This window comes from Perca fluviatilis, chromosome 9 (assembly GCF_010015445.1).
Source record: "Perca fluviatilis chromosome 9, GENO_Pfluv_1.0, whole genome shotgun sequence".
Lineage (NCBI taxonomy): Eukaryota > Metazoa > Chordata > Actinopteri > Perciformes > Percidae > Perca > Perca fluviatilis.
Genome location: NC_053120.1, coordinates 12,975,738 through 12,990,177, shown reverse-complemented (window position 1 = coordinate 12,990,177; position 14,440 = coordinate 12,975,738). Strand labels below are relative to the sequence as shown.

At 39.8% G+C, this 14,440-nt stretch overlaps 1 protein-coding gene across 2 annotated transcripts in view; it reads right to left on the bottom strand.

Moving 5' to 3' along the window:
• The window catches only part of cachd1 (cache domain containing 1), a 98,478-nt gene that overhangs the window by 4,587 nt on the left and 79,451 nt on the right, over positions 1–14,440 (bottom strand). For both annotated transcript variants that reach the window (XM_039811947.1, XM_039811948.1), the window contains exons 15-26: positions 13,426–13,607; positions 12,050–12,160; positions 10,665–10,787; positions 10,159–10,258; positions 9,910–10,026; positions 9,105–9,265; positions 8,463–8,549; positions 5,967–6,083; positions 5,278–5,429; positions 4,594–4,755; positions 3,577–3,654; positions 3,389–3,490 (exon numbers count right to left, since the gene is read on the bottom strand). In XM_039811947.1, coding sequence (XP_039667881.1) covers positions 3,389–3,490; positions 3,577–3,654; positions 4,594–4,755; positions 5,278–5,429; positions 5,967–6,083; positions 8,463–8,549; positions 9,105–9,265; positions 9,910–10,026; positions 10,159–10,258; positions 10,665–10,787; positions 12,050–12,160; positions 13,426–13,607 — 1,492 coding nt within the window. The remainder of the gene's footprint in view (positions 1–3,388; positions 3,491–3,576; positions 3,655–4,593; positions 4,756–5,277; positions 5,430–5,966; positions 6,084–8,462; positions 8,550–9,104; positions 9,266–9,909; positions 10,027–10,158; positions 10,259–10,664; positions 10,788–12,049; positions 12,161–13,425; positions 13,608–14,440) is intronic.

Sequence of the window (14,440 nt, the reverse complement as noted above, 5' to 3'; positions counted from 1 at the left end):
GCTAACACACTCAGAATGACAACACTAACATGCTGTTGCTAAGCAGGTATGTTTTGTTTACCATGTTCACCATCTTAGTTTAGCGTGTTAACATGCTAACATTTGCTGATTAGCACTAAACACAAAGTAAAGCTGAGACTGATAATGATGATATGTTATTAGTTTTTTAGGTATTTGGTTATAAACTAAAATATGGGACAGATTAAAAGTTTTCCCTGATGATGGTGCTAGAGGTAAAGGCAGGGGATCATCAAAGTTATTACAATTCATCCTGATGGGGACATAAATCTTTGTACAAAATGTCATGGCAATCCATCCAATACTGGTTATATTTCTGCTTGTACCAAAGTGATGGACAGACCAACTGACTGACATTGCCATCCCTCTTTTAGCCATGCGACCAGCATGTTGCCAGCATTTACTTTTCTACGGTCCTTCCTGTCTTTCTCTGTTTAGTTGTATATATCCAGTGATATACTGTGATATAACAGAGGATAGTGTATGTCCCACAATGTGATAGAGAATAAGTAAATGTCCTGTATGTCTTACTGAGGAGTCCTAAAATCCTGTACTAAAGTCAAAATGAGAATTTGCTCAAACATTTCTCTCCCTGATTCTCAGAAGATTAGCCGAGCTTTGATACCAAACGAATTAAAGCTGACAAAGAAAAGGAGAGACAGAAGAATGAGCAGAAGAAATGAGAAGACGGGGGGGGGGGTGGCGGAGAGAGGGAAGAGAGAGGAAGGGAGGGATTAACGAAAAGGGAGGGATGGAGACTTCAAAGAAGTTACAGACATGGAAGATGCCAAGTTCAGCACAGTTTATCCCTCTTTTCCCCAAAGCAAGAGCCAGAGTTTCAGACAGGCCTACAGCTAACGGTGTGCTGGGGACAATTTTCAGCTGCACCAGGTGAAGAAAGCAAATCCCTCCTGATGTCAAGAGTTGTGGAGAGACAGGGTAAACTACCATCTTATTTTAGTTTTAGTTTTTTGTTTTAAATGGACAAGTTTGAATCCTGGAAACAAATCCTGGACAGTTTAAAGACAGAGCAACTGAGTCTGTGACAAAATAACATCTTGACTAAAATACACCGATATTTGAAGGAACAGTTCAACAATTTAAATATACTTATTCACCTTCTTGCCTAGAGTTAGATGAGAAGATCAATACCACTCTCATGTCTGTGCATTAAGTATGCAACCACCACCAGCCGTTTAGCTTAGCTTAGTATGAAGACTGGAAACAGTGGCTAGCATGGCTCTGTCCAAATGTTTTATGGTGGTTGCGTAAAGGACTACTACATTTCATGGCCGGGAGCAGTAACTAGCTAAGCTAAGCTAACTAGCTGCAGCTTCAGATTTAGCATACAGACATGAGAGTGGTATCAATCTTCACAGCTAACTCCAATCTAATGTCCCAAAATGTCAAACTATTGCTTTAACTTGCCTATACGATGTCAATTTTATCTCCGGGATCTCAAACAAAATTCGTCCCATTAAAAATCTCAATATAATTCCTCTTTTCATTTCATCATAATTTTGTGTTAATGTTTGCAATTGTTTTGACTGCATTGCAATTGCGATGTGATTAACGATATTGGATGGAATGATCATTTTTCTATCATTATTCTAATTTTAATTGAATATAAAATTAAATTGATTATTAGTGTTATGTTTGCAAGGATCTGTACCAAACAAAAAAAATTCTTTAGTCTGTAGTATACAATTTGTAGACTGAGACGTCTCTGTAGCACCACAATACTTCATTCAGAATGGTATGACACATAGTTTGCCTTTGGATATTGCACTATATATATATATATATATATATATATATATATATATATATATATATATATATATATATATGTTTTCCATTATTTCACACTTGTCTTGCTCTCTGTCCCTGTCCTCTTGCCCTTGCATTGCACTCTTATTTCATCACTTTTGCATCTCTACATCTCTCCACTTGTACTCCATTTTCTGTTTTCTTTCTTTCCTATTCTCAGTTATGCAACATGTGATGGTCTTTCCTGTCCATTTATGTAGACTGCTCTTTTGATTAGCACTTATGAATCACTGCGTTTGCTTTTCTTACAACTTCTTTGTGAAAGAGAATTCAGATGTCTTTCATTAAATGACGTTCGGATTAAAAACCTTTTATTTGACACTTCTTCCTAAAAACATTCCTTCACAAAATGTAGTTAAATGAAACAATTTCTTTGATGTTTAGAATTAGGTTCAATTAATCTGTATTGTAAAACTGATGTTATGCAGTAGATGTGACACACAGTGAATCTTAATAAAAAATGAAAATCTTTTTTCCTCAAATCGCTTTATCCTCTCTAGTTTAACAGCGGCAGCTGAATAGCTGTTACACGTGTCTTTGTTTCACTTCAGCCCACTCTCCTCTCCTCTCTCCATATTCATCCTTGTTATCTCCGTCATCATCAGTTATGCAACAAATATTGAAGACACTCATTGCTAGGAAGTGGAGTGATGCCATATGTAGGTGGTAAGAGCCCATGTGGGTGAAAACGGCCCATCCACGTTCACAGAGTGTCAGACTTACAAGTTCTACAAATGGTTACAGCAAAACATGAGCAACTCTCCCAGAGCTAGAGATGAGAGAAAACAAGGTTCTGAGCTGTGATATAATGAAAAGAACAAGCCAGGAGCTGAACCACAGCCAAATAAGAGCTACTGTAACTGTGGATTTGAGACTGTGCTGTAACATTCATTTAAAAATATGATACCTGAGCCCCAAATATAATTGCCCACACGGTTGTATTGACATTTTCATTTTAAATGTACAATTATATAGCTATGCTCATGCTGCCTAGGGCAACATTTCAGCAGAACGCGTGCTGGATGGGTCAGTTTTGTAACCAATGAATGATTCATTTTCCAGAAACCAAGATTATTTTAGACAGAACAAAAAAAACGTTTAACCTCGAGAGGGTTGAAAGGAAGTTTAAGCTGTTTCAAAACTAATAAATAATTACTGGACATTAGGCGGTTTTCTACAAAAACAATGCCTGACGATATTGTTAATGCTTCTTGTTTTCACTATTACAAAATTTCCAACCTGATGATTCATGCGCAGATTTTAACTGTCAGTTTTAGAAGCATTTCAATTGAGGGAGCAACCTACAAAGCAACCACTTACTAAAGAATACACATTATATAAATAGTTTTGCTTTGATACAGCATTACCAGCATTTAAATCTACTTAATTCCTCTTTCCATCAATGCTGACGTACTGTATGACATAATACAGGACACACAACTAGTGGTCTCGAGTGTCATCACGTGTGCTTTAATTTTGTTAACTTCTCCGCCTCTGTTTATCTATGTATATGTGATGAGAGATAAATTATCTGTCTTACCGTGGTCACTCTCTGTGCCCGATCGACCCCAGTACCTCCGTCTCCGTTCAGGCGTGTGAGTGTGCCGCTCAATCACGGCAGCGATGAATCGAGTGTTACTGACTGAAAGTGAAGAGAACACACAGGTCAACACAAAGGCCTAGTTTAGTAATAAAATACCTGCACTGTCATATACTGCCAATACTTACTGATTCCTCTGTCCTCATGGCTGTCTTCATCCCGCTCATCTCTTTCGTTATCCAGGTTGGACATTCTCACTGACATTTCTGGAGCAGCATGAAGGTAGAGGGGAAGGGAAAGGAGAAAAATGCCAAGATAAGATAGATGCTACTATTCCAATACGTGAAGTATAACAAGCAAGTAGGAGGTTTAGGTTAGTTTTAGATGGAGTTGATACATGTATGATGATTACAGTTGATATTCCGTTTAACCTCTTTAGCCCAGATAATAACTTGTGTACATTGGGGATATTAGCCAGTATGGGAGTGCATGTGTTAAAAAGCAAGTGACTTTTAACCTCGCCTTTGACCATGTGTGTTATTGGTACAAGCTGCAAAAGATACTTTTTAGATATCCCTTTTAGATATTCCATCTCTCTACTCTTCCCCACACACACACACACACACACACACACACACACACACACAAAAACAGCGGCGACTTTATGAGCCAATTCTTCAGCCTAATGCCTTGTGATAACGTAGCCACACACTCCACCATCTATCCCAAGTTGTTTACCAAACTATCACACCAAAAGTGACTTGGACTTAAGAGTTTTAATGAGATTGTAATAGTGTTTGATATTTTTGTCAGTAACGCTGAGTAATTACATAAATCATGCTGCAGCAGCTGGTGCTGCGTGATGCTAATGTCAGCTGGTAAGTTCCAGCAGCAGTTGCCACACTGCTTGTTGATCAGGCTGCTTTAAGACTTTGTTTCTTTCTTTGGCATTTGAAGAATTGCCAGTATGTGAAGAACAAATTTTAAGGATAATACAAGCAACTACTGTGTTTCTATTTTTGCTCTTGTAGTTTTTGGGGCATTACAGGTCAACCAGTGGGAATATAAGATACAGAAAATCCACTACAAATGCAGAAAAATGATGTGGGTTTATTTTCCTTCAATCTCGATTTCAATGAACTGTAAGGTTTCACTTTAACTGTAAAGATGTATGGATGCATATAGAATCCATCCATCAGTCTTACCCTGTGCTGCCAGTGGTGACATGTGCTGGTGCGAACGCCTGTGGATCTGGTGTCTGTACGCGTACACAGCCAGCACTAACACCATGATGCATCCCATAATGCCGCCGGCGACCGGACCCACAGGGGCGCTCTTGATCATATTTAGAGATGCCACCTCCTCATCTGTGGAAGAAAGAGAGAAGAAAGAGAGGGAGAGAGGGAAGGAAAGGAGAGAAAATTACAAAGGATTTCAGATGGCTGAAGAACACGCCAATATCAAACAGCTCGGGCTCAGTTCCTAACTCACGCAGAGACATTTTCTACTTCGCTTCTATTCTCTCATCGGTGTGAATTGCCACATAGCAGGCAGACGACCAATTCTTATTGGAAGGACTGTTAACAGAACCAAAGACAAATTATCAGTCAACAGAAAAGTTTCAGTCAATCTGAAATTTTGGTTATCTGTGACCTACCACGACTTTTATCTTATTTTGTTTTTGCTCGTTTGTTTATTCACTCTGCTGGCTGAGAAGGCACACTACAGTACATTTAGGACCAATGTCTCTGTGGAACCAGACTGCAAAATACTCTGAAGGACTCGACCACTTTGCACCGTAACTGAAAACGAAATAAATTATCTAGTTGATCTATTTCTGTAAAGTGAGCCCGGCTGTCGATCTTGATTTATATCCACACATCACTCACCTAGGGCTCCAGGGCCATCCGCATAAGGACTCTTGGCGCCGACGATGCCCCCGAAACATTCCTTCTGCAGGGCACAGTACGGCTTGTCCAGATGAGTCTTACCATCACTGTCCACCATGCACCACTCACAGTCCAACACGCCGAAACAATCACTGAAACAGGTCCCAGGCAATAGAGATTAAAATAAGATTCTTGAAGGGCAAAACGCTTAAAATAAAAAAGAAATTTTAGAAGGGCAAAGTGGCAAATAATATTTGAGAGAGAAAAGGGATATTTTTTTCTGTCAAATGTATATAAAGACAAAAGCCTCTGACTTTTGAAAGCTTGTGATTTATTTAACAGTGCATTACAGTAGAGTATCTGTCTGATGCATTAAGTTCTGTTTCTGTGATAAATATGCAGCAACAATGATAAAAATGTTTTGAGACTGAGTCAATTCTAAAATGTCTTGAGCACAATAGAGAGGGACACTCTTCACACTTCCCGTGTATTACCAGTGGGTGGCACTGTGCTGTTGATGTGTAACAACAACATATAATGTAAATACACCCTGTCGCTCATGGTAAATTCACATGTCTGTTGTACGTCTGGCTTTGTAAGAGTGTGTTGAATATACTTCATACATGCATAGATTTATATATTACACCCGTTAACGTGTACCTCATGTGTGTGTAGTTTAGTGTGTATACCTGCTGGTGTATCTCTGGCTACAGCGAGTGTTGATGCACTGGGGCATGGTGTCATGCAGACTAGGATCAATCACATTCAGACTGACTGGCTCCTGGTGCACCTCACAACTAGGGTTCCTGCACAACAAACAAACAAACAAACAAACAAAAAACACACACACACGGTGAAAAACACAGAAAGGTGCAGGTATGGTACATATTCTTGGTCAAAATACAAACATCCAGCTGACAAAATCCATCCAAATCCTAGAATGTAACATGATTACAATTAAAAACAAGAAAGAAAGCAGATACTGTACAGTAAATTTGACAAAGACAAAGAAATCATCGGCGTGTCAATTTATGCAAAGCAGCTTTAAAAGTACAAACATCAATGCTGCTTGACACAAAACACAGAGAAGAATCTGACAGTGAAAAAATAATAATTGCATGTCTTCCTGAAATAAAGGAGGAATTGGCATTTCAAACATTGACATGCTGTCAAAGGGAGATGATGGTTGATGAAAGGAAATGGGTGAAACAAGAGAGAGAGAGAGAGAGAGAGAGAGAGAGAGAGAGAGAGAGAGAGATGTGAGGGACACAGGTCTGAAAGGACAAGAGAGATAGAAAGAGACAAAGAGAAGTGAGGATACACCCACAAACACTGACATGTCCACCCTTCAAATGATAATAACAGGAATATGAAAGAGAATATGTGCATTCACAGACACTACTTTTGTGTACAAGGACTAAAATAAATTTCGAAAATGTTTGATGTGGCACTGAATGATAAGTATAAAATATTACTGACAGCGAGTATGAACATTTTTATTTTAGGTCAGAGATATCACACACTAGGTAAAAACAAAAGGTCCAACAAATGTATATTTGTAATGTGAATTCTAACTTATAGCAAGACATGGCTGCATTGGCATGCTTTACCATTCACGGTGTCATTCATAATTATTAGATATATATAATATTGTATACTGTAAGTCAAATAGCAAAAGTTTAACAGGGCATGCCAGTGATTTTTACCTGAATATTAATTAAATAGATTTTGAGAGGAACCCTTTTTATTTGTCTCTTTTCTCAGTTTGTAAATGTCAGCCTATGAAGACTGTATCTGCCTTGGATGTGACTGTCAGCTCTTTCACTGCAAAATACACACCAAGAGTAATGGTATAATTGTTAATATTTAGATAACATGCATAGATCCATTTCACAATGTGTTTGAGCAGTTTTGATTAAATGTAAAGTCATAGTCTTAAGCTTGATTTATGGTTCTGTGGAGGCTCCACGCTTTCGCCATGGCCTACGTAAGTGGCCTGATGTTTATACTTGTGCATTGGCGTGTGCATCGAGCCGACGTGTGTGTGTGTGTGTGTGTGTGTGTGTGTGTGTGGGGAGTGGGTGATAGAGTGAGGGAGAAAGTGAAAGAGTGACGGTGATTAGCTTCAGAGCGAGTACCGACACTAGAGTCATAGTGAGAGAAACAAAGTGTCTCCCTTGTGCTTTCTGACCACGGTGGGAAATCTGTAGCAGGAAAAGTTAACCCTCTCCTTGATTTCATTTTGTTTATAGAGAAGGAGAACCAGGAAATGAGTCGGGGAAATGCAACGCTACCAAGCCACGGCCAAGCGACGTACGTTGTCGCGCACGTGTAGTAAAATCTTTTGAGAGGTGCACATCAGGCTACGGCGTACGGTCCGCCGTAGGTTCGTGTCTCCACGTGCCTACCTACGTAGCAACGGCATACATTTTACGCAGAAGTATAAATCAAGCTTTAGAACTATGGTTTTACCTCTGGCCTCTGTTATTATGTGCACTAGTCTTGTGCACACCTAGCTGCTCTAACACCGAGATATGCAACAGGGGGTCCATGACCCATAGGGGCTCCTCAGAGTTAGTCCAGGGGGGGGCTGGCAATTTATGTAAAAAATTTTGTTTTTGAAAGTTTCTCAAAAAATAAAACACAATTCATACAATACTATATATATATATATATATATATATATATATAAATTTTATTTATTTTTTAAATTTTTAATTAATTGACATTCATCAATTCAATTCACATTGAAGATAAGCTTACTATAGGTACGGAAGCCACTATGGTAGCCATACAGTTAAGTTTAAGGAGTCACTGTGCCTTCCACATATATGTTTAACATTAAAACATGATGTATAAATAATATATTAATATCCATTTAATTGTATCCATCTGGCCCGGTTTAACATGCAACTTAATTTTATACAATATATGTCCAGCAGTAGGGGGTCCCTACTCCGTCTCTCTTTCAGCTAAGGGGTCCCCGGCCTAAAAAACGTTGAAGACCCCTGCTCTAACAGATCAGGTATCATCTGAACAGTAACCACTTCTATAAGCTACCTGCATTAAATAGTTTCTGAATAGTTTTTTTCCCCTCCTATTACATCACTCAATATAACTCACGATGTAGAATTTGTGAATATAAATGGAATGTAGTATGTGGTTCAGACATGTCTTGCACTCACCTGTTTTCAGCACTGGTGAGGTTGCCGGTACACTCATTGACCTCCAGGGGGCATTCACATGGACACTCACATTCATTCTGCTCCATTCTGAAAAACACCGTTGCATATTTAGAAAGCTCCATTTAATTTGTTGTTTAAAACTATTTTTAAACATCCATTTTTGTAATGTTTCATTAGCTGAGCTTCTGTTTGTAAATACAATTCTACAATTCACAATCTATATATAATGAACCTGCTGCAGCATTATACTATCTAAGGTTGCAACTTTGGGTTCAACATTGGGGTGGGGGTTGAGCTCCCCACTTTGAGCAAATTTAAATGTTGAGCATATCGAACACTTCATTGCGTGCATTCTGGTAAATTTTTCTGCAACAACTTGTGCCTTTTCTGCATCAAGTTATGTTTCAAATGTCTTTATTTATGTAAAGGAAATTATAATAGGTTTTTAGGGGGGTCAACCCTCCCATCCCCCCTGTAAATTACGCCTATGATACTATCAGATCTGGACCTTTAATACACTTTGCAAACGTGCAAAACACATCTAATCTTTAATAATGTAGTATCACGGTAGGTTAGCAACTCTCGTAAGTGCCTGAGAGGTAAACAGTAAATCCCTGATAAGTGTGTGGGTGAAGGTGAGACCTGTGGCAGTTGAGACAGAGCCGGTCCACGGTGCTGCAGGCGCAGAACGCCAGAGAGTCACACGTCTCGTTGACGATACCAGCGAAGGCGTTCGTGCCGGGGATTCGGGTCAGACGGTACTTGGAACAATGGCTACCATGGACCAGGTTGGTAAGGTCCCCCTATGAGAAAGACAGGACAAGACATGTTTTTTTTAAAGAACTTATTTTTTGGGCCTTTGTAGGCCTTTATTTGTATAGGACAGCTTAGACTTGAAAGGGGAGAGAGAAGGGGGGGAATGACCTGCAGCAAAGGGTCCAGGGGCCCAAAAGAACTTTATATTTTATTTTTCACACTCAAAAGCAATAAAATAAAGATTAGGCCTCTTCACAAATACTTATAATAAAAGAAAAAAGAAGAACCAGCCATCACTAAATAAACTAGTAAGGGACATGAGGTATTTAGGCAGACTTAGATTTGAATTTGTGATATTATCCTCAATCTGCTCCTCGTTGATGTTTAAGTGTGCATGAATGAAATAGTATGACATGTATAAAAAGATTTTAACTCTAATAACTTTAAAGCTGTAGACCTTACATTGGAATAATATACACTGCAGCAGTAATAGAATCATAGTATAGGAATAATTCAAGGTTGCAACACCATGGATCACCACAAGGGAGCAGTGTTATACTACCACATAGTCACATCCAGGCCTAAAGGAGTGTGTTTGTGACGGTCTGTCTGCTGCGGAGTTTAACTGTCTGATTCTGTGCTCCTGTGCAGTCATTCATACATCCAATTATCTCGTGTTTCCCTGACTCACCATTATGCTGGTGTTGAACTTGTAGAAGCGCTGCACGGTGCGGTCACTGAAGCTGTTACATAGGTTCTTCTTGACAAAGTTGGGGTGGTTCAGGATGTCGTTAGCCACCAGCGGCTCCTGCCATCAAAAAAAAGCACAGGATGACAGCATGAGAAATGAGAGAAAAACATGAAAAGAGAAGGAAGCGCATTGCAAATTTTTAAGGGTATTTTTTTTTTTACATTTGTTTATTAGTCCCTGGTCCTTTACCTTGTGTGTTATGTGCTGTTGCTCTGCAGGGGCGTGACCTTTGGGGTCAATGAGAGTGGGGTGAGCGACCAGGTACCCTCTGTCCTCCATTATGAAGCACCTACAATGTATACACACAAATATATGTAAAGACTTCAGACACGGTGACAGAGGGGATCAATTTAAAGAATACAACTTACCTTAGTCATACGCGTACTTGACCACTAGTTTTTAGATACCTATTATTTTATAAGTGCTTAATTCAACTTCAACCTTCAAAAAACTGCTCCATTGTACTTCTCTGCATTCCTTAAATATTCTGCCAAATATTCAAGACTCTTTGCCCCACACCCCCTTAGAGCTAACCCTGTTTTATATGACTCCTAAACACCAACAAAGAGCATGAAGGAAGTGGGAAGAGAGAGAGAGAGAGTGGAAAGGGGAGGGTGGAAGAAAAAGGATGAAGAGAAAACAAAACAAAAAGGGAGACATGAATAGAAGATCAAAACAATCCATCCTCTTCCTACCTGATCTTGTTTCCTTTGTCCTGGTTGCAGATGGGCAGCAGGTCCAGTAGGACCTTATAGAAGTAGCGTAGAGTGAAGTCTATACCCATCACTGCAATTGCGTAACCAGGGGCCATCTGAGAGCTGTAGAGAGAGGAGGAGACGGTGAGAAAAGGAGCAGACAGAAAAGCATGATAAAGATTTTTTTGTTTTTATTTTAAATGGAGGACAACAATTGAACTTTTCTGCAAAATCCTTTGCTGTGATTGTGTGTTAAGCTGTGTGCGGACTGAAGTAATTGTCAGTTACTCTACTGACCTTTAGGATAACATAAATGTTTACCCACACCAGCCAAACCAAAATCCCCATTAAACACGTACACAAAATGCATCACACAAATACCCTTGCGCCCTCTCTTTCAGTCTGTGTTTAGCAGACTACAGATTGCGTAATGTTATGCTCACTGAGCCGGTCATCAACACACCATTCTTGACTTATCACACACACTGATACTGAATGTTTATGTGTACATTTGCATGGACCGTGGTAAACGTTTCCTATTGTGCTGCTGGAAGTGGTGTTGTGGTGCTAAATTGCATTTTAAGCTCACAGAACTAGAAACATAAAACACTTTAATCTCAGCAACAGTTACAGGCTTCAATTCAAAGACGATGTGTCCAAAAATGTCCTGCTACAACTTCTACAAAAATTGGCTGAAGCACAGGGTAATACCCTTCACTTCTTTGCGCCTGAGCTCAAGGAGGTTGCTGGAATACCGTGGCATGATCGAGGGCACTTTAGAAGAGCAGATGCTAGAAGACAACTGGGACTAAACCAAGACCATTTGGTTGAGGAATATTCTGTCCCTTACTACGCAGCCCTGGAGCAAAAATGGTTGATGGTCTCCTTTAGTCTCTTTCAAATGATCTCCTGTCTTCAGAGACCGTGCACTCTGCTGAAATGTTTGGTGCTGAGCAGATAGTGCACAGTAGAGCTTTATCGCTGAAAACAGCTGCCTGCTGCAGCCAAAAACAACCCTATGAGAGCGTTGAGAGTGAACCAAAACTGGTTTGGTGGCTGGACAGCTCAAACTCAAATACAGTATAGCGGCAGAGAACTTGTTCCCTCATTTCCCAAGATTCTCTTGTTTCCTGGATAGGTTTGGTGCGTTTACTTCTTTTTTTTAGCTTTGATAATAAACCACCTTAAATGTAAATATGTGACAGTAGCACAGTGAACTGACTCAGTAATGTAATGTTACACAGCAATATAGATCTATCTAATGTTTGCTAGCATTAGCTAACATTAGCCATCAGACCACCAGACTTGATTTCCTCTGGCGCAGTAAAATATGAGATGGCACAAGGGTTTACTGTGGTAAAAATACACATTCTTCTTCTTCTTACCTGGAGGCATGGATGGTGTGGCTGATGGTGACAACGTAGCCCGCCCCGCCTACATCCAGGTACGGTCCCGTGAAGGTGATGAGGCCAGGGTTAGCCACAGCATGCTGGTACCTACACAACAGATCACACGGCCAGAGGCTTATTTCATACAGTGAACCTTCTTTTTCCTGGCTAAAAAAGTCAATGAGATACCTCGAGAATGTGAACAGTACTTTTTGTGGGGAATGCAGGGATTAGCTTGTGCATTTGTTTTGGTCTTGACTGCATACAAAAAAATATCTACTCTCATTTTTTTTACTTATTATTATTATTGTTTGGATTTACAGAAAGACAGGAATTTTCACACTCTAAATTTTATGTTGATAAATCAAAATTTAAAAGCAAGCTTTATTCTGATCTGATTTTGTCAAGGAAGGCATTGTATCCATAGCTGAATGCACCAAGAAAAAGCTGTTTGAACAGCTGTAAGCTTTACACAGTTCAGATTTCTTTTATCATTCTACTCCCCCTGGCGTGTTTTTATACAAACATAAGCGATATGGTTGATTACTCTCTGTATACGTTGGTTTCAATAAAGCAGGAAAAAAAGGTTAAATCTCTGCATTTAAAGCAGGATGGACATTTGTAACGCAGAACACTTTCCATGGGCTGAGCTGTGAAACTATGAATGCAATATTTTAAATGGATATGACCCCAAAAAAAGCCTTGTTCACAGAGTGATAATGCTCTACACAATGTGCTGATAATCATCCTAACAGCACAAAACCTGAATGAATAAAATCACAAGTTGTGAAACTGCCTCCCTCTACATGTTCGATCAGCGCCCCACCATCGGGCGTTTTCATTCCAGGCTAAAAACCCACTTGTTTCTCTGGCTTTCAATGGGCTTTATGTCAATATATGTTTTTGTCATTGTGTCATTTGTCAATTTCTATACTTTTTCCTTTTTACTGTCTAAAGCACTTTGGTCAACTTGTGCTATATAAATACACTGACTTGACAAACAACTTTTTTTAAACACAAAAAGCATTGTGTGTTATGTTAAACATTTTGATTCAAGTTTACCTTCTGAGTAAACCGCAAAGACAAATCTGCTTGAATTAACTTTACTTCATTTTATTGGATATTTGTCAACTCATTACAATTCAACAGTTAAATGAGAAGATCTGATCTTAAGCCATCTCAGTAATGGCTGGTCACCATTTTAACATGCACCGCTTCCCTTTAACACACACACACACACACACACACACACACACACACACACACACACACACACACACACACACACACACACACACACACACACAAAAAAAAAAAAACAAACACACACACACACACACACACACACACACACACACCAAAGTAAGCCTCACCATTGTCTGCGGGTCGGGTCGAAGGCTTTGTCCATCAGTGATCCCGGGTAAATCCGGAGCACCCCACTGGGCGTTGCTATGTAACGGCGCACAATGTAGCAGTTGAGGCTACTCATTTCCATTAGTGTCATCCACTCATCCGTGACGTGACTGGTCGCCATAACCTCGTTCCTGACAGAGGACTGCAGAGGGGAAAGGATGAAGGGAGACCGAGAGAGAAGAGGGACGGTCAAGTGGGGGTAATGAGAGAGAGAGAAGAAAGGAGGAGGTACATAAGGAGAGGACAAAGAAGTTGAGGAAGGAGTAGAAAAGGAAGAGTATTAATTTGAAGTTTGCCTGAAATTAAAGATTGCTAAAACTTTTGGCAAGTTTGCCTCCAGTCTACCCACAAACAAAATGGAAGTTAAAAAGTGACTCCTGTCAAACAAACACACCTAAACTTGAAATTATTGTACTAGTGATATTTTTTATTGAAGTATAATCAAGAAATCACAAAAGGCAAGGCTCAAAACACGCGTATTTAGGAATAAATGGGACTCAATTAGCCCTAAAGCCCTGAAAGATCACATCCCAATGTCATTTTCAGAGAGGCTTCTAAGTTTGAAAGGGGTGATGAGGTCACCAGAGGGGGCCTTTAAGACTAGCCTGGGAATCAGAGCTGGGACTGGGGCTTAGAGTTCAAACTCTAACCCCCTACTCCCCCAGGATAGGAATGCACACAGGCTGCCAAAACCACGTGGGGGTCTGTCCCCCTTCTTAAAGATGCAGAGCTTCATTCAAAATGTGTGAATTTAAGTTGTAATGTAAGCAGCCTGAACAAGACGCTTGTCAGATATTGTAAAAGAAATGTTGCATTTAAAAATACTTCTAAACACACCAACTATCTTGGGACCCATTCATTGTGTGTAAGTGTGTTTGTACGTACTTGAAGAATATGAATGTGTGTGTACATGCCTGTAACCTGACCGCAGGGCTGGATGTGTGCCATGTGTTTGTCAGGTAAACGACATTAACC